Source organism: Colossoma macropomum, unplaced genomic scaffold (genome assembly GCF_904425465.1).
Source record: "Colossoma macropomum unplaced genomic scaffold, Colossoma_macropomum, whole genome shotgun sequence".
NCBI lineage: Eukaryota > Metazoa > Chordata > Actinopteri > Characiformes > Serrasalmidae > Colossoma > Colossoma macropomum.
Window position 1 is genome coordinate 20520149 of NW_023494803.1, and position 22541 is coordinate 20542689.

At 39.6% G+C, this 22541-nt stretch overlaps 1 protein-coding gene across 6 annotated transcripts in view; it reads left to right on the forward strand.

The window, feature by feature from the left end:
- The window catches only part of evla (Enah/Vasp-like a), a 74036-nt gene that overhangs the window by 42923 nt on the left and 8572 nt on the right, over nt 1-22541 (forward strand). For 4 of the 6 annotated variants that reach the window (XR_005008512.1, XM_036592545.1, XM_036592543.1 and 1 more), the window contains exons 4-8: nt 12685-12742; nt 14882-14943; nt 16845-17684; nt 20382-20611; nt 21117-21220. Coding sequence is in view for 5 of the 6 variants with exons in the window: in XM_036592545.1 (XP_036448438.1) it covers nt 12685-12742; nt 14882-14943; nt 16845-17684; nt 20382-20611; nt 21117-21220 (1294 nt within the window). In the remaining variant the exon portion in view is untranslated. The remainder of the gene's footprint in view (nt 1-12684; nt 12743-14881; nt 14944-16844; nt 17685-20381; nt 20612-21116; nt 21221-22541) is intronic. The other 2 variants (XM_036592547.1, XM_036592546.1) reach the window with 1 other exon arrangement.

Below are 22541 nucleotides of genomic sequence, written 5' to 3' on the forward strand. Positions count from 1 at the left end.
CGTGCTTCTTTGAGCTTGCAGGTGGAAGCTCTGACTCTTACTTAAGAAAAGCATGTGGGCTTCTCTAGTTTCAGGCTGCTGCTACTTATATGCTCATAGGGGGGTGTCTGGTCACAACTCAGTTTTCCCTGACGTCTCCCCATTGGTGACTAGCATGGCTAAAATATCCATGGAGCCGACCAGTCTCAGAGCGCCAATCTTACATGCTCTCATGCTTTTTTGGGATGGGAGCTGGAGATGAGGGTGTTGGAAATCCCAGCTCAGCTCAGCATGCAAAGAAAAGAAGAGTTGGTGTTTGCCTGGCTGTGCTCACCTGGGTTCTGACCATTATCACCCAACCATTAGGCCCAGGGTTAGCAGAGCTAACCCGGCCTGACTGATCATAAAAGATTCATTACAAGTTCCCAACAAGGGGCGTTAGCTGTGGCGCCATGCTAGGACCACCATTCTCCCCTGGGCCAGTCCGACGGGTCAGCTCAGCAGTTATAAAACTCAGCAGTAAGTATTATGAGTTGGGGTGGAGTGGGGTGGGAGGTGTTGCTTTGGAAATGACAGCGATTGAGAGAGGTTGGTGTTAACAATGTGATGAAATGGCGGTTAGGTGCTATTGTGGTGCCCTCAGTTGGGGGGTGAAGTTCTGGAAACTGTTGAATGGATTCTGGCACCGAGCCTGCTAGAGACTCGTGATGAGTTTGTTTTGTCAGTGCTATTTCTGAACGGTTAGCAACACATCAAGGTCTCCTTCCACCTTGATTTGAGACATCACGTGATGTAAACATGAGAGTGAAAATTTTACATTCTTTAAAGTTTTAGGTAGAGGAAGCATAGCTGACCTCGTCTTTTACTGATATTCAGCTAAATAGCTTTAAATTCAACTTATACTGCAACTACTGCCAATGCCTAACTTTAAACCCCATCCTTAATGCTGCTGATAATTAACCAGTTTAACCAGTTTCCATTCCATCGATTTTTCAAAGGGTCTGCATAATCCAATCTCATTCAGAATGTTTTGATATGAAATGCTGCATTATAGAGAATAAGGATGCATCAGTATCGATAGGTGTTTCGGGTATCAGCCCAATACCGTGCTCATTTACTTGTACTTATACTCTTAAAAAATGCACCAGTACCAACATGCGATACTGCCTGATGCCATGTGACATAAACCTAACCGCTGCCACGCTAATGACTCAAGCTGGCAGTAAGTGTTGCTGACACTGTGGCAGTTGGACAGTAAGTTGTTGGTCAATTTAAACATTATGCCTTGGAATATTTCCGCCAGGAATACACTGTGCAATTTTAGACCATACAAATACAATACCAACCACTTCCCCAGTACAAGTGGAGACATGTAGGCTAGCAAAATGAAGGCGAAAAACTCAATATGTGTTACCAAAGCCCATTTATGCCAACTTTACTCTGTTTGACTGAATAGAATTGTGAGGTATAAACGTTAATATGTTGATTTTTTTCAAATTATAAAAGTCTTTGTAGAGTAGACTGTAGAGAAACCATGTTGTCCTGCCATGCACATCACCACTTGCTTTTAATTTCATATGTCTTCCTTACAACACTCTGCATGTACCTCTATGCCATGAATGAAGTTTAAAATATATTCTAGGCCAAAACCTTATTGTAAAACTATCATAAAACAGTGTCTTAGGCATCAGGCTGTGCATTCATATATTATCTTTCTGTAAGGGAGCTTTTAGAGGCATTAAATGTTGCTTGACTCACTTCTAGTTGAAAGACATTCCTTTCCTTCCCTGTTGCATTTTTTGCTTGTCCAGATTTTTTTGTGGAACTTGAGGCTATCCTGCTAAATGATTGGATGAAAAGATTGGAGGAGTATAATAAGGCTACACCTATCTAGCATGTGAAGGTAATACTTTAAAATATAATGTATGTCACAAATGAAGCAGAAGTCTAATAATGGTTCTTGTGGTTGATGGGGAAACTCATGTTTCAGTCTAATGATATATTGACCATATTCATAAACCCCTAGGTTCTGGGTCAGGTCTTTTCAATGCGTGTGTAGAGCTCAGCACAGACAGATGGGACACTGACCCTCGATCAGTTCTGAGGAGATTTATGAACACTTCCAACCCCCCTGGGGATACATTAACTCTTTGCCTTTGCCATGGCCCAGATGATTCATTGTGCGCATGGGTCTTAAACCTGCGGTTACAGCTTGCTGGCCATTACCACTCTACCCTGTAGCAGCTTATTCCTGTGTTTAAAATACTCTGGCTTGCCTCGGCATCCTCCTTCCATGCCAAGTAACATATCTGGCTTTTGTAAGGCATTCCGTAGAGCTTCCAGTATGTCTTAATATTCTCTGTGACACAGTAATCTGTATAAATATGCTTAGCAGAATCATGTTAGTCTTTAAATTTGGCATTTAAGCAATGAAATCCACAGCATTACTCGGTTAGGCCTTATTTATTCATGCACTAGCTATTTGTTAACTGACAATAATGCCATGGGAATTTACCAGCAGAAATGAGGGGAATACATCATGAGAAGTAACACAATTCTGCAAGGAGGAGCAGCTCCTTAACAGAATGCAGACTGTATTGAATGTGTATTTGCTGTTTTGCATCAATGTAGACTATTACATCAATGTCCATCTTATGTGTGGAATGTCACAGCAAATATTACCCATTTAAGACCCTGTAAACATAAAGGTGGCTGTCTAGACATCTTTATTGTTTATTTATTTATTTTCACCTCATTTTCTTCACAATTTAGTTATTGCCAATTTCACACGCTAACTAGGTCTCCTCCTATCACACGATGCTACCAAGCTGAGGGAAGACTAGCTCAAGTTTTCTTCAGAGACGTGAAGTCAGCCACCACATCTTTTGAACAGCTGCTAATGCAACACAATTGGACAGCTCAACACGCTCATAGGAGAATGCTAACTGCCAACTCTGTTATGTCAACTAACAGATACCTGCATTGGCTAGGATAATGCTGAGCGATGAGGGGGGAGAGTGTGCCATCCCACACACCCAGAGGGAGTGAGGCCAATTATGCTATCTTGAACTCCCAGCTATGGATGGTTGTGGGATCACTGGGCATTGAAGTCAAAATCTCCTGATGATAGTGCCAGCACTTAATACTCAGAGAGAGCAAGGCCAGTTAGGCTCTCTGTGACTTCCGGTTACTGAATCTCAATGACAAGACTGATGCAGGTGAACCACTCTGGAGCCCATAAAGCATGTTGAAATTTCAAAAACAAGTTTAAAACCATTTTTAACCCCTTACATTTTAAAAACACATCATTGCTACACTCCTAACAATAAACATGCCACTGGATTCTTTGGAGCGAAGTCATACCCTCTGCTGGTTTCAGCCAAATCCTTATGCGCCACATCTGTAGTGTACGATCTGTTATCACAAACAATAGTTTTGACAAGTTTCCCTGTTCTTAGTGAACAAACAGAAAAGCTATTGAATATAGTAAATACCCACATAAAATGATTACTATATTTCACGTGTCAGATTTCTGTTCCACGGCTGAAGGGCTAAATAAACACATTCCAGTTTAAGTTTTGCAATTAAATAATTATGACCAATAAATATTGAAGAGCAAACACACATAAAACAAATAACTATGTAAGAAATTAAATAAGTAAATAAGAAGGTAAAAATAAGTAAATAAGAAATAAAATAACTAAATAAATAAATAAATTAATAAAAAAACAACAACAACAAAATAAAAAATAACAGCAGGTGGACTTGGTACAGAGCAGTTAGAGAGTACAGCTAGACTGGGTACATAGCAGTTCGATAGCAGAGCATTTTGATAGTGGGCCTACATTATTGCCAGTTAGCAAAAAGAAGCCCTTAGGCAGTGTCAGTGATGGGTGACACGTTAGGCCTCTTAACTAAGCTGTCGTTGGCTTAGCCAAAGTGCTACAGACCCAAACAGTACAGACTGATTCTGACTAACTGGTGCTCTCTTGAAACAAGTATAGATGATAAACTAATGTCTGGGAGAGCAAATGTTGAGTGACTGATGTTGGAGTGACAGAAAGCCAATTTAAACCTGTTCTGTGGTGTTTGGGACTATAGCACACTGGCTGTAGCCTGATCGGCTAATGTTGAGTTAGCCGATCAGGCTACAGATGCAAACACCAAAGAACAGGTGTCTGTCTGTTCAACTGCAGTTGACAGATTTGAATGTTCTGGGATTTTGCAGAAAAGCACCTGCAATTGCATGTTTCCACTTTGCCTGAGTTCATGTGATTGTCAGAAGTATTTCAAAAATTTAGAAAACGGACACAGGGAAGTGAAAGTATAGATTTGTTGCTGACTGAGGTGAAGGAGTGGGAATAGTCTATTTTGTACATCAGCACATCTCTGTTCCTCTTTCAGTTGTAATCAGAGCATACAGAAGACAGTCAGGTAGCGGTGGTTTGGGCCTTATAGCTGGATCATATCACCCTGTGACGCTTTAAATGCAGACAAGGCACAGAAATGATTATGAAACAAGGTTTAATCTCAATCCAGGTCAGAGTCATCCTGCCCGTGTGTGTGACAGACACATAAAAATATGTTTTATGAGCTTCTCCTGCCGAGTACACCCAACGGAAATAACGCCCAAGAGTTTTCTCATCTTACCATGGCCACTGAAGTTCAGTGGGTGGTGTTTTGATGTATAATAATAGCTGTTCTCACCGACGACCCCCTAATGACTCCCCTCAGAATAGCATTTCTCCAGTAACCAGAAACATGTGAATTTCTCCTTCACTCCACTTGTAGAAAAATAAAGGCAACATCCATCTGCTGATCTTAGCTGTGTTGGGAATAAGAAACTAATCCACAAATGAGAGTTTATAAGTCATACCAAATTAAATGGGTGTTTTCCTTTTCAGGGGTCTCTAGTTAGAGACATTTTATAGCACTTATGCAAATGTGTGATCATGAATAGCAGGTCTGTAGCAGGTTTGAGAGGTGAAAATGTTGGCAGTGACTTAGATATGATTGTAAAGCTCTTTTAGTGATTATGTTCCAGTAAGGGTTTAAATCTCAGTGATTTGCTTACAGTTCTTTAAAAATGATTTAACGCATCATGAAATCTCAAATGAAGTGATTTGATGTAGTTATTTTTGAACATTTAAAAAATACTGAATCCATAAATGTGACTGGAGGAACTGTTTACACAGTAGTGAAATATAGACAATAAAAACAATACATGAAGCTTTTTTGCCTGAGAATTTTACTACCAAAAATAGAGCATATACAATGGGGAGACCCTGTTGAACACTTTGTGTTTCTTTCTAATTTAATACAAAGTTTTTCATTACAAATTATATTTGAAATATTTACCTGAATTGTAGAATTTCTTACTATTTGGTACAGCATCTCCCCCTTTGGCTTAAATGATAGCATGGACTCAAGCCAGCATGGAACTTTTTCTATAAAGGCCTTAACATGGTCAACATCACAAATCTGCTCAAGTAGTGACCTAGAAATAGTGAAAAAATGGTCTCAGATTTTTGGATCTCAGTGTACACCTAATATACTTACAGTGGATTATAATCAATAATAAGATGTAAAAATTAGTGCCACTGAATTGCCATTTCAGACTGATACATTGCAATGCCCTGATGCATATTTACCAACTTATTTTTAGTCACCAAACAAAGCAGCACTTTTGGCAGATAAAACCAAACTGAGCAAGTGGAACTGGTTTAGCTGTGTGTTATGAAGCAGGTGCACTATATGTCCAGAAATCACTTCTAATGGGTGAATTCAGACACGGGTGTTTAATTGCAAAGCTTGTGTAATCTGCATTGGAAAGTATTGCCAATAGAATAGGTGCCCTCTGGAGCAGACCTCACTAATGCTCTAGTAATGTAAAGTCTTCCCAGAAGAGTAGAGGATGTTACTGCAGCAGAAGAGGAGTAAACTCCTTATTAATACCCTTGATTTCAAAAGACATGCTGTATCAGAAGGTTTCTATAAATCTTTGAACATAGTGTATATTTCGTCGAGTGTGCACTTCATGTTATAATTGTGTTCTTATGTATAAACAATCTCTTATTCTGTTTTTTGTGGTCGACTGTGCTGTTGTTAGTTTGACTCAGGAAACAGATGATGTGAGATCATCTGCTAAATTTAGGAGCTCAGGTGGACAGCTGCCTGCCATGCCATACACCCACAACCCCCACCCCCCCCCCCCCCCCCCCTCCAACCTCACTCACACACGTCGTGTCATCAAGTAATGAGTGTTTTTCAACCGTGAAATATGTGTCTGAATTCCATGCACTGTGTCCAAGCTGTGTTTGGCTATGAGGGCAAAGTATTAATGCTCTATGTTGTTAGTGTTACTAATTTTAGAGAACAGTACATCTCGGTTACATTCGCAACTCTGAAATTCATCTAAATCATTATCTTGACAGTTATGTAATGAATTCAGCTGTGCAGCGGAACTGTCGAAAGGTAATTTTTTTCACCTCATAGAAGTTGTAATAGGTTTTTTTCTGCTTCTTAAAAGATGAATTCCTTGTGAACTGGACCAGTTAAAGATAGAGATCAGATACTGCTAGTGCTTTACTGCGACTTGCCGGTCTCTGGTATGAATTAGGGCTGCACAATATGTTACCAGTGCATTGTTTGTTTAATCATTATTACAGGTATTGGCCTGTGTGGTGCTATTATTACAGAAGGCTGCAATATGCAAATGAGCCTTTAACAAGTTGGACACCTTAGATGCTTCATATTAATGTTTGGTCTGTTTAGATGAATTCATGTTCTAGCAGTCTTAAATAATCTTAATTAAAATAATACAGGCCAGTCTTAACTACATTGTACGTCCAAAATTTTGTAGACAATTAGCAAATTCAGCTTTAAGGTACACTCATTACTGACACAGATGTTTGATTCTGCACACAAAGCTGTATAATCTCCATAGAAAAGCATTGCCAATAGAATGGGACATTCTGGAGCAGCTGCACGTAAGCCTTAAATCACAATGCCCAATGCCAAGTATCAGCCAGAGGGCCACAAAGCCCCCGGACTGGGCTTTGGAGCAGGGGAGCTACGTTTTCTGGAGTGATGGAGCTCTGGCTGATTACAATCAAATCCTCACAGCAAAGTTCCAACATCTTGTGGTGGGGGGGGGCAAATTCCTAGTTAATGTCCTTGATTTCAGCAGAAAAAATAGATGAGCAGGTGTCTGCAGACCTTTGGACATATAGTGGATGTCACATCAAGGATTCATCAATGTGTTTGTAACATATTACAACATGTATCACAAAGACAATATATAACAATATAATGTCATGCTAGCATTTTGCAGTGTTGATCTGGGAGCTTTAAATTCTGTTTTGATTTGGAAGACAGGTGTGGGATAGGTAGTGTGTCACTAGCCTTGACATTTTATTCCTGGAATCAGATATTGCAGGTTTTGCAGATTTTGCAGTATCAGACATTGCCAGTACTTTGTGCATTGCATGAGGAGGGGCTTGTGGAGTTTTATTTACGGCAGCCAGCAGTGCTGCAGCCCCTTGTTTTGCTGTGGTTTCCTGTTTAAATGCCTGTGGTTTAGATCATACTGTGTTCATTACAGAATAGTGACTGCTGCAGGGCCCTGGCTGGACTGCCTAGGTTTGTCATATATGTGGTTATAGGGACCGTTCACTCAAACAAATGCAGTAGTGGCTAATGAGCCAATGAGTCTTGCATATAGTGTGCTATTACTTTAAAGAAATAGACTACATACAACAAAAGGACATCCGAACATGTGCTTGTTGAACACCTCATTCCAGATGTATGGGTGTTAATATTGAGAGGATACATCTTCACTAGAATAGCCTCTACTAGATTTTAAAACAGAGTTTCACTTCCATTCATCCACAAGGGCACTAGTGTGGTTAGGCACTGATGTTGGACAGTGAGGCCTGGCTCGCAGTCGATGTTCCAGTTCATCAGAAAGGTGTTCAAGCCAGTCAGTTTCTTCTAAATGAAATTTGGCAAACCATTTCTTTATGGAACTAGCTTTGTGCATGGGCATTATCATGCTCTGACACGATAGGACCTTGCCCAAACTGCTGCCACAAAGTGGAAAGCACACGGTTCTCTAGAATGTCATTGTATGGTGTACACTCATAAAAAAGATGGTTCTTCAAGGGTTCTTTAGTAAAGAAAATAGTGCTATATAGAATCATGAACATTCAAAGAAGCCTTTCCATGATTAAAGGATTCTTTACATCTTAAGATGGTTCTTCAGATTGATGGAGAAGGTGCTGGATATAGTTCTACATAGAACCTTTTTGAAGAGGATTCTATATAGCACTCAAATGCATTCCTTTATTGTTATAGGCTTGACATACACACCTCAAAAAGATGTTTTTTCAAGTAAAGAAAATGGTTCTATATAGAACCATGAACAAAGAACCCTTTCCATGATTAAATGATTCTTTGCATCATGAGATGTTTCTTCAGATTGATGGAGAACATGCTGTATATGGTTCTATATAGAACTTTTTGAAAAGGGTTCTGTATAGCACCAAAAAGCATTCCTCTATTATTACAGTCTTGACATACACTCTTAAAAAGGTGATTCTTCAAGGGTTCTTCTACATAGAACCATAAACATTCGAAGAACCCTTTCCATGGGGTTAAAGGATTCTTTGCATCGTGAAAGGGTTCTTCCGATTGATGCTGTAGATACATACTGTACATACTGTAGATGGATCTATATAGAAACATTTTGAAAAGGGGTCTATATAGCACCAAAAAGGGTTCTTCTATTATTACAAGCTTGACATTGTAACAGTTGAAGAACCCTTTTTGGTGTTTTATAGAACCCTTTTCAAAAATGTTCTATATAGAACCATATAAGCAATCTGCAATCTGAAGAATGTTTTCATGATGCAAAGAACCCTTTAATCATGCAGATGGTTATTTTTGATTGTTCATGGTTCTATAAAGAACCATTTTTTTTACTAAAGAACCTTTGAAGAACCAAGAGTGTAGTTTTAAGAGTGTAACATTAAGATTTCCCTTCACTGGAACTAAGTGGCCCACTCCATGAAGAACCGCCTCAGACCATTATTCCTCCTCAGCCAAACTTAACAGGCATTATACATTCGAGGAGGTACTGCTCTACTGCATCTACAAATACATTGCCCCAGAATCCAGTGGCGCAACAGTTGCGACTTGTTATTGCGCCTGGTGACCTTAGGCTTGTGTATGGCTACTCGCCCACTGTGTTTAGCATGGAAACACGATCCCTGAAGCCCCTGACAAACTGACGTTATGTGCAGAGGCAGTTTGCAGCAGAGAATTATTCTGCTGCTGATGTTTATCTTTGGAGATTCTGTTCTAAGCAAGGCTGGATGCCTGATTTCATGCACTTGTTAGTAATCGATGTCGCCAGAATATCCACACCGATTAGAGTTCCCACATACTTTTGGTCATGTAATGTAGTTCATTCGAAAAACAACGCCCATGATTCTTTTCTCACTGTAGTGGAACAGCCAGGATTTGTCTGATGTTTGAAGTTTCTGACACCGGCATACTGTTGTCTGTAAACATTAACAAAAATACATTGCATTCATAAAAATAGTAGTAGGAACCATCTCAAAGCCTAAAGTGACATCGAGCAAATATATCTCTGCATATGGGGAAAGGGGAAAATTGTGTAAATTAGATTTTTCAATTTTTGAATGATCAAGGTAATTTAGTTCATCTCAGGACATATGTACACAGTGCATCCTCGGATAGAAGATGCTGCCGTCCTTGTGACCAAGCTGTTACTTCAGAACAGCTAGTTAAGAAATATCATGATTCTTCTCTCCCTGACATACAGTCTCACACACTATACACCCACACACACCAGCGTCACTAACCATAAATAACCATATTACTTACACCATGCCACATAGATAACCACACAGATACAGCTACAGCTCTCCACCTCCTTAATGTGAGACTGCACCACATAACTGGCGCCTGCCTGTCACAGCATCTGAGGAACCTGATAGCTGTGCTTACAGTTCTAAACATTGCTTACTCAGTCCATCCATCAGATAACAGAGTAGAATGGGATATGGGATGGGAAGTAATTATGATAGAGCACTAAGAGGAGTCTGCCTCACATCAGGCATACTTAATGGCTATGATAGACTTTTGCCTTACCTTCATCATGGTGGCCATTCTATCAAATGACTGTTGAAATATTCATGGAGGAAGCATAATGGAGACAGTGTTATAGTGCACAATATAGTCAGTGCAATATTTTTGTTAAACCCCTTTGAAGCTGAAAGTCTACACTTCAGTCACATCTTTGTTGCTTCATTTCAAATCCATTGTGCTGGTGTACAGAAATTGTGTCACTGTCCAAATACTAATGGACCTGACTGCATATGATTCATCCATATTATTACACTGGAATTAAAGGAATAGTTAAGCAAAGTCAGATTAACACAATCTTCCCCTTACCCTAAATGTAGTCCTTTAAAAAGTTTTAAAAAAAATTATGGACTTCTAGATTTATTTAGATTTAACCGATATTTCACACCAATATTTGGATTTATACTCCAGAAGAGCAGCATGTTTAGATGATGCTGGGATACTGTAATAAAATGTCTGCATTTTATTAATTTGCAGAATTTATAGTCTCACAGGGCCAGACGTGATCTCGTAACGGCACAACAACAAAAATTGGTGCTGGATTCCGGCAGAATCTCCCACAAGCAAGGGTACGCCCTCTAAAATCTGCCCACAAATTAGCTAAATTGGCCAAGGTTTGCTAACAGGACTGTTTTTCCCTTGCGAGAGGTGATGTTTATTCTCTGCACACAAAACACACATCTGCAGTGTCATGGAAAAGTATGTGCCCCCTCCTGATTTCCTCTGCTTTTGCTTATTTGCCACACTAAATGGTTTCAGATCCTCATACCAAATGTAATATGAGACAAGGAGAACATGACAAATCACAAGACTGTTTTTAAATAATCATTTTATTTATTGAAAGGAAAAATGTTTTGCAACACTTATTTCACCCATGTGAAAAAGTAATATCCCCCTAAGCTTAATAACTGGTGTGCCCCTTTAACAGCAACAGCTGCAACTGTAACTAGAGGTCAGTCTTTCACATCACTGTGGAGGAATTTTGCCCACTCTTGAGTTGGTTTAATTCAGCCACTTTGGAGGGCGATATTGAGGAAGAACTGCCTGTTTAAGGTCCTGCCACAACATCTCAATGGATCAGTTCAGGACTTTGAATAGGCCACTCCAAAACCTTAAATTTGTTTCTTGTGAGCCATTTGGAGGTGGACTCGCTCTTGTGCTTCGGCTTGTTGTCTTGCTTCATAGGCCGGCCACTTCCAGGAATAATCACCCTTGTTCTTCCTTTAATGGCTCTCACTGTGGTTTGAGTCCCAGAACTTTAAAATTGGCTTTGTAACTGTTTCCAGACTGATGTATTTTAGTAAATTTCTATCTCATCTCCTACAGAATTTCTTTTGATTCTTTTGATTGCGGCATAGTGACCTTTAAGCCTACTTCACATCACTGGAAAGGTTTTATTTAAGTGATGATTCAGTGGGCATGGCAGTAATTTGTTTAATTGGTTGATAGGGTAACTAAGGGAGCAGTTACTTTTTCACACAGGGCCAGTTTGTGTTGGGTAACTTTTTTCACATTGTAACCACATTTACCCCAAAATTTCTCACGGTTTTCACCAGATGTTCTTGTTACAAGATCAGTTGTGGCCACAAGAGACTACAAAATTCCCAGCATTTATTTGTTTATATTTACAGACATAAATGTTACACTTCTCTGTGTAACAGAGGTACATGTTGTCCCAATTTCGACTTTTTAGAAATGTTTATGTTGCACAAGCAGATATGTAGATGAAAAATATTAGATATCTGCAGCAGCCTACAGTTCCCTCACATATCGGTACATCCCTCCCATCTCTTTGAGACTTTAACACCCTAACTTAATTTAAGGAAAGTGTGATGATTTAGGTATGTGACTTACACAATGCTAACTGGAGAACCTAAGCTTCTTTTGCTTGTTAGCCACGTTAGCATCACAGCATCATTGCAAAACCAAAGAAACAAACTTCAGATAACAAAAAACGTTTCGGCTGATCTACTATATTTAGGGTCAGAGGTGGGCAATATGGGAAAAATCTTTTGCAAATATTGCGATACCTCAGGAAATTTTCATGATACACATTGTCACAGTATTTTTTTTCAGATATCTGATCAGTTCCAACAGAGAAAAAAGAACCAGTAGTGCCGCCTTTTAAAAATTACTGTCAAAAACTGTGAGCACAATGATTTTTATTCACTATTTGTCATACTATGTTCCACTAAATTCAGTTAAACAGGACTAAATTGGCTCTCTTTATTATAAAACATGCGGTTGGTCAGTGTTTTACAAGTACTGACAATATCTTAACTACTTTTTTGAAGACAGAAATTCTTCTTAATGTTTATTGTATTATATGTTTACTTGTATGCATTATAATGTTTTACAGTATTTTTACTTTTTTGCAAAAACACATTACTGAGATAAATTGTATTAAACAATTTGCTTAGCTACCTAAGACTTTTGCACAATACTGTATTTATACATGGACACAAAAAACAATGAAGTGCTTCATCTCAGAAACGTCTGAGAGATTGACTGAATTTTCCTTGTCTTCTCTTCCAGGTCCAGGTGGCCATCGGCAGAATGGACCGGTGACAGATGACACAGATGCCCAGAGGAGGTGAGCGGAAAGTCTCATACTATGTAACAGTCTTCAGTAATGTTCACTTTGGCTTCAATTCAGACCCTGTCTGGTTCCTCAGTCAGGCTTAGGTCACCACTCTCTACATATATGTCCTTTTAATTACTGCAGATTAACACAGAGCCTGCAGACACCTACATCTGACTGCAAAATGTCTGAGCTTGGATCAGACATCTCCTGGCTTTGCTTTACGGGCAAAGAACTAGTACTCAGAAAACAATTGGTCAAAATTCACCTTTCCAGTGTCAACCAGAGGAAAAAGCGTCCCCATCTGAGTTTTAATCCTGTCAAGGTTCCTGTTACTGTTAGCATTGGCTTGCTCAGTAGGGGTCTGGTCCTGGATATCTGTAAATCTGCTTTGTGACAGTGCCTGTTATAAAAAGCACTATGCAATAAAATTAAATGGAATCCCCTGCATCAATCACTCATGATTTGATACTGATTTGATTCAGCTCATGTAAGTAAATGCTCCTGTCATCATTTAGCAATGAAGTATCATTTGTTAGTCTGTTCTAAGCCTTAGGAATATAGGCCTCCTCCCATGGCAGTCTGCAGATCGCCCTTTGCCCTCTAGTGGTTAAAGGGGGTATTGCACTAGAGAATCACTGAAGCTTGAAACATCAGCTCAGCCAAATGTTTTGCAATCTGCTGAGCTTGACTGTAAAAAGTACGCACTCACCAGCACATGCACACACAAGCGTACACACAAATCTGTGCACTCCGTTGCTGATTATTGCTTTGGACAGTTTAAAAACTGTTTATCTGTGGACATTAATGCTAGCAATACATGTACATATCATGCACAATAAAATACTCATCAGTCAGATTGATTGTTTGTAATATGTGTATTGGCTAGATAAAATCTAGACAAATCACAAGTAAGTGAAATATTACAGTCAAGTTAGCATTTCTAAGCAGTGTAAGTAGAAATTACAGCTCTGTACCTAATAGGTGTTTGTGTTCATTTAAAGAAGGTATTCTTTATTCAGTTATGTATAAAAAGGTGTCAGACAAAAATGTAGTCTAATTAATGTAACTATATTGTATAGCCCACCACCGTCCTACCCACCCCTCTGTCCCATACTGGGTCTTGAAATTTCCGGTCACCTTAAGCATGTTTTCACTGAAGTGTCTATGAGTAGTAAAGGGAAATTCCACTGATAATTAAATCATTAAGATGTAAACAAAGTCATTCTGAGTGGTTTGGGGAGAAGTGTTCAGTTCTAGAAAAACTTACAAAGTCAAAATTATTATGTTGCTGGTGATGGGAACCAGAAATCTGATGGTGAACAATGATAGAAACCAGGTGGCAGTAGCATTACCACTCAGTAGGTTTTAGTTTGAGGTTATAGTAATATGGTTGCAGTTGGTTGATAGCTGCATAAAATAATTCTAATAATTCTAATATGTTCTGCACAGCTTCACAGATTTCATATAATAAGTAGTACACTAGGAAGCTAGTAATAAAAATAAAGAAATGTTAGATGTGTTTAAACTGATGAACAGTGCTAAAGAAGAAGAAGAAGAAGAAGAAGAGAAAGCTGTATAATGAGAATGAAGTTATGATAAAATAAAAAAATCCATTTATCACATTTTAAAAGTGAAAATCAAATCTCAAGGCGGAAAAAAATATATACATGTATAATTACAGTATATTATTTATCATGTTTTATCATTTTTTTGTTAAAATTCTGAAATTATTGAAAATAAATCTAAAAATACCTTTTTGTAATGTTTAAATCATTGTTAAATCAATAAACACATTATAATATGTAAAATGACAAAAATGTTAATCTTGCATGTATCCAATGCTAGTGTATGTAGACTGGTGGTTTAATGAAAAAGTAAAGCTCAATAAACATAATCAAACTTGATATTACGGACCACACAGAAACAGTCTCCACTTTGGAAAGCATTTGCCTTAGTCTGTGTTTCCAAGGACCTCGTTTTGATGTGGATGAAAGACCAAAACATAGAGAACAAAACTATATTTTCAAAAATATAAATTGTGTACGTTTCTTTACATTATCCAGATATGAGATGCACGAAAAGACATTGTGTAAATAGGCTCTGCATGGTTCATTCTTTTTGTAACATTTCTTGTCGTTTTTTCTATAGGCAGATGATGGAGCAGCATCAGATGCAGCTGGAACGGGAGCGACGAACATCTGGCTCAGCAGGTAAACACTTTATACACACAAACACACACAGTAACTCAGTCGTATAGCCACTTTCAATCAGCGAAACACCCCATTCCACCAGGAGTGAACCCTGCAGACTTGTGGAAGAGACACAACACGACAAACTCACGTAGACAGAATTCAGTCCCCCAGCCCAAAGGTCTTCAGACCATCAGTCACTCACTCACTCTGCTCTCTCGCTCTCTATCTCTCTGCTCTAGCTCTCTGCTCATGTTAACTCATGTATCAGTCCAGCTCAGACAGACCTGTTCCATAATTCCATACACATTCTTGTGCAAGTTCAGTCTGCCAGCTGGAACATAATACATGTCACATACACACATGTATGGAGCTCATTTTGTACCAAAGGTGTGAAATAATAAAGTCTGCGAGCAAAATTTTGAGTATGAAAACATAAGAATATATGTTGCAAATATTAACAAAATCAAACTTTACTACTAACCGTTTTTTTCTTCTCAGTTTTGACACATTTATATAAATGGATGAAGAAGGTGTTCGCCTTTAATGTGTATTGGTCAACTGATTTTAGAGTGACAGGTCTTCTGACCTTTAGCCACACCCACCATACCCATTTAATAATTTAAATTTAAAGAAATGTAAACGATATAGTTGTTGGTTACTGAACTTCTCTTTTTCTGTAATAGAGCAGTGAATCAAATCATCAGGACCTTACATGCTATATATATGTATATATATGTATATATATAAATATATATATATATATATATATATATGTATATATATGATTGTAACTCTGGCTTCAGGTCCAGGCTGGTACTGCCTAGTAATGTTTTGCTGTTTTGCAATGCTATTAATATTGTGAAAGTCAAATAAAATAATGAGCAAAGACATTTAAATGCTGCTTCTCATTGAACAGATTCTCATTCTTGCTCACTGAAATGTACAACCAGAGTGTGTTTTAATAAGGGAATCCATTTGGAAGCCGCATCTACAAAAACACAATTTCTGATATTATTTAGTGAACATATAGTATAATATCAGACTATATACGTTTTGTAAGTACATCACAGGGATGGGTGTCTTACTATCATGTTGAGGAAACATGGTGTGGAAACATGGGGTCATGGAAACATAGAGTTGTTTCCAAGAAAATTATAATGAGGGAACATAGGGTCCTGGGAATATAAGGCTGTGTCTAACAGAAGGATAAACAGGGCTACCAGTGCCTGAGAGGACATATGGCCCTGGAAACATAAAGCTTTCTAGACTTTCAGTGGGTGAATAAAAGCCCTGGAAACGTAGGGATTCACATTCAGCTAGCTACTCAGGTAGATTACTTAATTAAACTGCTAGCCTTTTGTGAACACTTCTAGTCAAGCTATCCTAGCTTGAAAACTAGTAAACTTAAATCTATAAAAACAAATGATGTTATAGCTACATCTAACAACTGAACCTAGTACACTTCAAAATATATTAGGACAATGCAGGGTGATGTGTATCTTATTAGTTTAAATAAGATATGATGATTTCTTTAAAAATCAGACATGCAGTGGCAGCATCCACTTTTCTTTTAGTGAAAAAACAAAACAAAGACTGCAGAATGCCAGTGAAAACAGGAATTAGGAATCAGATGACTCCAAATGGTCATAGAAGGGTCTTCTGTCTCTTGAAAAGTGATATAATTCTTATTATTTGTATTTGCAACATGTATTTTTACCTTGTGATGCTTAATATATTGCTTACGTTTTGGCACAAATTAACCCCATACATGTGGCACATCTTTGCTCGCATTTCACATCTTTTTTTCATGACAGAATTTCAGTTTCTCTACTTTGATTTTCCTCACTGTCACTTTTCTCTCTTTTTGTTGTCACTTGTTTCCATCCCTCCCCTTCTTTCTCTCTCTCACTGTGTGTCAGTCTCCACCCTTCAGTTTAAAGTGTCTGCCTCTCAGTCTGATGCCCCGCCGGCAGAGTACAGGCAGTATCGCGCCAACACTCTCCCCCCTTCCTACACTCGCCTCAACCCCTCCCCTCCTTCCTCTAGCTCCTCCTCTTCCTCTCAGGAGCGTGAGAGCAGCTATCGCACGGTGGACTCCTCCGCTCAGAAAAAGGCTCAGCAGCTTTCACAGCTCTCCACCTCCCTGGCCTCGGCCTTCTCCCCTGTGCAGCCAGGGGGCACTCCTGTGCCGGCCCGCAATGTGCGGCAGATCCCCCTCTCTCCCCCCACCTCCTCCCGTCAGCCAGATCCCAAACACGGCACGTGGTCCTCTGCCCACATGTATGCCCCGTTGCCCACCTCTTCGCCCCCTGTAGTCATGCCCATGCCCCTCAAGCAGCCCGTGTTACCCGTGGCCCTCCCTTTGCCACCTGTCAATAACGGCCGCCCCAAAGCACCTGCCCACTTTGACCCCACCCCCCTTCCACAGCAGCATCCCTCCAGCCAGCCGGAGGACTGCTACCCCTTCCAGTCTCCACCCCCACAGGGTCCGCCTCGTCAGACCACCTCCTCATCTGGGGCTCCTCCCCCTCACCCCTACTGCTACCAACCAGAGCCCTCCTACCCTGCCTACTCCGAGGCTGTCTCCCTGCCTTCCCACATTGGTCAAGTTCAAGGCCACGCCCACCAGCTGCAGTTCACCTCCTCCTTCCACCAACAGCCACAGTATCAGGCCACGCCCCCCACTGACACCACGCTTCCCTCTTATACCTCTGTGTCTGAGAGGCCCTCGACACCCCCTCCTGTCTCTCTGGCTACCAGTAAGTATCAGAGTCCACCCGACTGGTAGTAGTAAGTGAAGATGATTAAGGGGGACGTGTTCTACATTTTATTTGCGGTTTACTTACGAGTTTGTTTGGGTTCATGTTCTGAAAACTGTCATGTTTTATATTTAAATATTTTCATATGCTTCATTAAAAACAATTCATATTTACATTTCCATTTCCCGACCTTTATCCCTTACCCTGCGTTCACACCAGCAGCACTTTTCGCCCAAATTGGTTGTGGGCATTTCTGAACTCGAGCTGACCATGGCGGCCATGGTTTTACTGATGTCAAGCAAATGCCATGCCAAACTTTACAGGCTTGTGGCTACAGAGCATATACAAAATCAGTTTGACCACATATCAGATACCTTTCCTCACAGTTCTTATCACAAATCAGATGCGCTCCAGCTAAAAACTTAATTCACAATATAGCATATAAACAGACTTGATGAAAATGGCAAACGTTAAATAGAATCAGCAAACTTTGCATAAAGGTTTGTGAGCTTGCTTGAGGTGGATAACTTTTTTGCTGGTAAAGAAGAAATGTGATAAATTACGAATAATTACATTTGCTAAATATATAATGTAAATGCAAACAGAATAAAGTCGTATAGTTTTTGTTCATGGTAGCTATGAAACATGACAGGCAGCAGGCTCCAGTTCCCTGATAACGAAAATGATGTACCTTTATCTTTCAAAGAAAATAGAACAATAATATTACATGGTAAGCAGAAAGAAGATGCACCGATAAACAGCCTTTTCCTCAGCCTTTGTGTTTGCATTCTGTCTCCATGCTCTTACAGTGCAGCGCACAAACACACTACAGTAAAATTGAACAGAACAACAATGAGACGCTGCTTAACATTAAAGATTTCTTACCAAAACTAACTCTGTTTTGGTCAAAATTGTCTCACAAGTTTGACAGCTGCACTTCACCATGTTTTAATTTCATGTTGGTTTCCATGACACAACAGAATGAATTCATTTGAAACAGGACATTTTTGCCTCTCAATTTCAGTATTTGGGCTGTGGAGGGACTAGTGCATTTTTAAACTTTAACAGTGTTTGCATACTACAGTCAAACTCCTTTATTACAAAAAATAAGGAAAATTTGTTTTTCCCCGAAATGGGGCATTGAAGATGTTTCAGTATGTATAAGAGGGGCCTTATTGGATTTTTTTCATCAGTTTGATCTTTTGATTTTGTCTTTTGAACTGATGCCCATACAAAAATGTTATATAACTGAAAATAGATTGCAATATATTCTGTTCATTCTGTTGGAACATATTGTAATAAGGGGAGCCCCTCAGAGTCCAGTCGCTTTGATTTAATATAAATTGTGCTCTGCTACCATTTACTGTTTGAGTGTGTGTGGCCTCAGCAGGCCTTCTGCATGCACACACTGAACACAGCTGTTGCGCCAGGCAGGACTGATGACACACACAGATTTTACACGCTGCTTGAAGAATGTGTCTGAAACAATACAGTCGTTGTACTGGGTCCCAGTTGGAAATACTGGTTCATCTGCATTATATGCTGTTAATGAGTGTGATGGGTCTTCAGTGTGTTTCCTAACCTTCCTCCTTCCTGGGGACCAACTCCTTTTCATGAAGAGCTATTGTCCCACTTATGCAATACAATATGAAGAAGTGCTAATTTACTCCTAAAACATTTGAAAAGATGTGTGATTTTATAAGATGGTCTGTCAGACTCAGCTGTTGTCTTTGCTGGTCTTTTGGATGTTTTTGTTCAACTGTATGCTCTGAATCCGTTGCATTCAAGTTCAACAAAGGAATATTTCTTCAAAAATCTAATTTACACAGTTTTCCTCTTACCACAAATGTATTCGATCCGCCAAGACATGTTTGGCGTCTGAAGTTTGCTTGTTTAGTTTTGCACTGGAGCTATGATGCTAATGTAGCTAACAAGTAATAAAAGCTTGTGTCAATCGATTAGCACTGTGTAAACTGCATGCCTAAATCATCACAAGCTTGCCTCAAAGCCCTTTAAGTTATTAAGTAATATCAAACAAATGATGAACGAATGATTTCTATAAAACTATAAAAAGCATGTTGCATAGCTAAAATAGGGTAACCATATTTTAGTTTTCAATATAGAGGACACTAGGAGAATGAAAGCAAAGCCAAATGTCCTGGAAAAAGAGGACGCATGGTAAAAAACAGTTTTAGCAGCTAAATTAATTTTGTCCATTTTTAATAGACAATATTTTGTTTTTTCCCTTGGGTCCACTTAATGTTTGTGTGGGTTTATGTACCAAAAACAATCAAATATTTTTATATGACTGTTTTCCATCCTCTCTTCATCCTGTTGTTAAACAGGTTTTTTTTGTTATTGTGCCTTTAATACTGCTATGTGAATGAGCTCTGTTCTGATTGGCTGCCATGTATTGTGCCTCGTTCAAAAAGCGAACACTCTTTATAATTCAGCTTGACTGGGTGGGGCTAATCTGTTGCAAGCTGAAGAGGTAGATGTATGTAAATATCTTGGTTTTTGTGACATCACAAAAATAATAACTTTAAAATAGGCTGTTGTTGCAGCTTAGCTTCCACACATGACTGGAGAGTGAGTGGTTAATTTTGAAACTTTAACAACGTTTTCATGCTACATCAAAGTCTTATTTTTTCCATGTTATGGTTCCACACTTGACATGTATCTCTTCTTCTCCAACAGGTCCCCCTCTTCCTCCAGGACATCCCTCTATGCTCTCCTCCACTCCCCCTCTTCATCCCCCTGCTGCTGCACCTATGGCCGGTCCTCCAGCTCCTCCTCCTCCGCCTGGACCTCCTCCTCCGGCCACTGCGCCTCCTCCTACCCCACCTCCTCTCCCAGGTAGCGGTGTTCCTGCACCCTCAGGCCTGGCTGCGGCTCTGGCTGGGGCCAAACTCCGCAAAGTTCAACGGGTGAGTGACCACAAGTGACTTGCTTGGTCTGGTTAGAAAATACTGCATTCGTTGAAGGCTTGGGCTTGTTTTATCACATACAAGGTATAAAGTTCAGTTCCAGAGGCTTGAGAAGCTGTAATACAGCTTGTGAATATGTCATAAGAGCAGAGAGAGAGGTGGTCATAGACTATGACACCATTGAAAGAATATTATTAGGGACTATTTTTTATGTAAATTTGCTATTATGAAAGAAATTTCAAAAATGTAACAAATTAGTTCAATTTATGTACAACAGAGAGGTGATACAAGAGATATTTATTAATCATTTACTTAGATTTTTACCCTTATGAAACTTAAACATCAGCTATATCAGTAGATGTGACTTTTAGTATTGTTTGCACTCTTACAGGGCGTGTCCACTGTGTGTGCATGTGAACGTACTGCAGTTTCTGTCAATATACAGACAGGTAACATTATATTGACCTCCTCTGTTGTAAGCTGACTCCCTTTTTAAACCTTGCAGCCAGAGGAGAGCAGTGCCAAGAATGATGCCAACCGCTCCAGTGGAGGAAGTGGAGGAGGAGGAGAGGGGCTCATGCAGGAGATGAACGCTCTGTTAGCACGAAGGTCAGACTGAGTCCATTACCTTTAGCTTCCTTTTTTTAAGTGCATATGTACAGTTAGTAGCACTCTTGGTAAAAATGGGTTAAAAGGTCTGGAAAAAATGTGATTGATTAGCTAAATCTAACACTTGAGCCATAACTGCAGCGAGTCTCCTACAAAGCTTGATTAGATGGAGACTACAAAGCAGAAATCTAAGACCACTCTCCAGTACATAATCTTTTCAGATCCTCCAGGGTCCTAGGTATTCTCTTTTGGCTTCTCCTCTTTTGCTCACCCCAAAGCTTGATTATGTGGTCATTGAACCACTCTTGTGAGGATTTAGATGTGTGTTTGGATCCAAAATTCATAATGCCATTTATCCTAACAAGGTTTCTGGGGCCTTCAGAGAAAAAATAGTCCCAAAACCTCACAGATCCTCCACAATACTTAACAGGGAAGATTACATTCTTTTCTGTGTATTCATCCATCTTTTGACTCATCTTGAGTGTTTGTTGCCAAAAAGCTCAGTTTTTGTCTCCCAGAAGATTCCGCAAGATACTCCCATAGAACCCAGTTTCAGTCAAATTCCAGGAAAGCTTAGCGAACCATGTTTGTGGCCAATTAAAGAAAAGGCTTTTTTGGCACACCTTCCAAATAGTTTGTTTTCATGGAATTGCAGTCAAATTGTAGTTTTGGAGGTGTTGTGACCTCAAAATGCGACCAAAGTAAAATAAACGTTTCATCTTCTGTGCAGGTTCAATACGGCTCTGATTGTTTTAAACTTCAGCAATGGATATGGCCATTTTAAGCTTCAAGATCAACTCACTGTTGTGTCATTTGATTGGTTTATTCTCTAATCTTCCCGTATTGATGAATGAGTGGGGCTTTGTTCAAAATAACATACTATGTACTATATATACATTCCAGCACAAATACACGACAAATGCTGTGCGCCGTGCTACAGAGCAGGGGCACAACTGGACGTGCCACAACTAGACTGGACTGAGCCAATCAGACCCATCTCCACACTTTCATTAGCCCTCCAGTCACTGCTTAGCAACCGTTGCTAGCTGCATTTCAGCTCCTTAGCAGCACGTATGGATATATTTTAGTCTGAAGATGAGCCTAGGTGACTTAGGTGACTTACCACTTTTGTGTGGTAAAACAATTCCAAAGACACCTGTGTGTTCCAGCATTTGCTGAAAGGTCAGTCATTTCACTTTCATTACATCAATAGTTGGTAATATGAGCTGATCTGACTGAACAATAAGCAGTTTGACTCCACACGCGAGTGTGAAAAAGCTGATGTGCGGCAGAGACCAACTTTTGGTAGTCATTGTTGTGA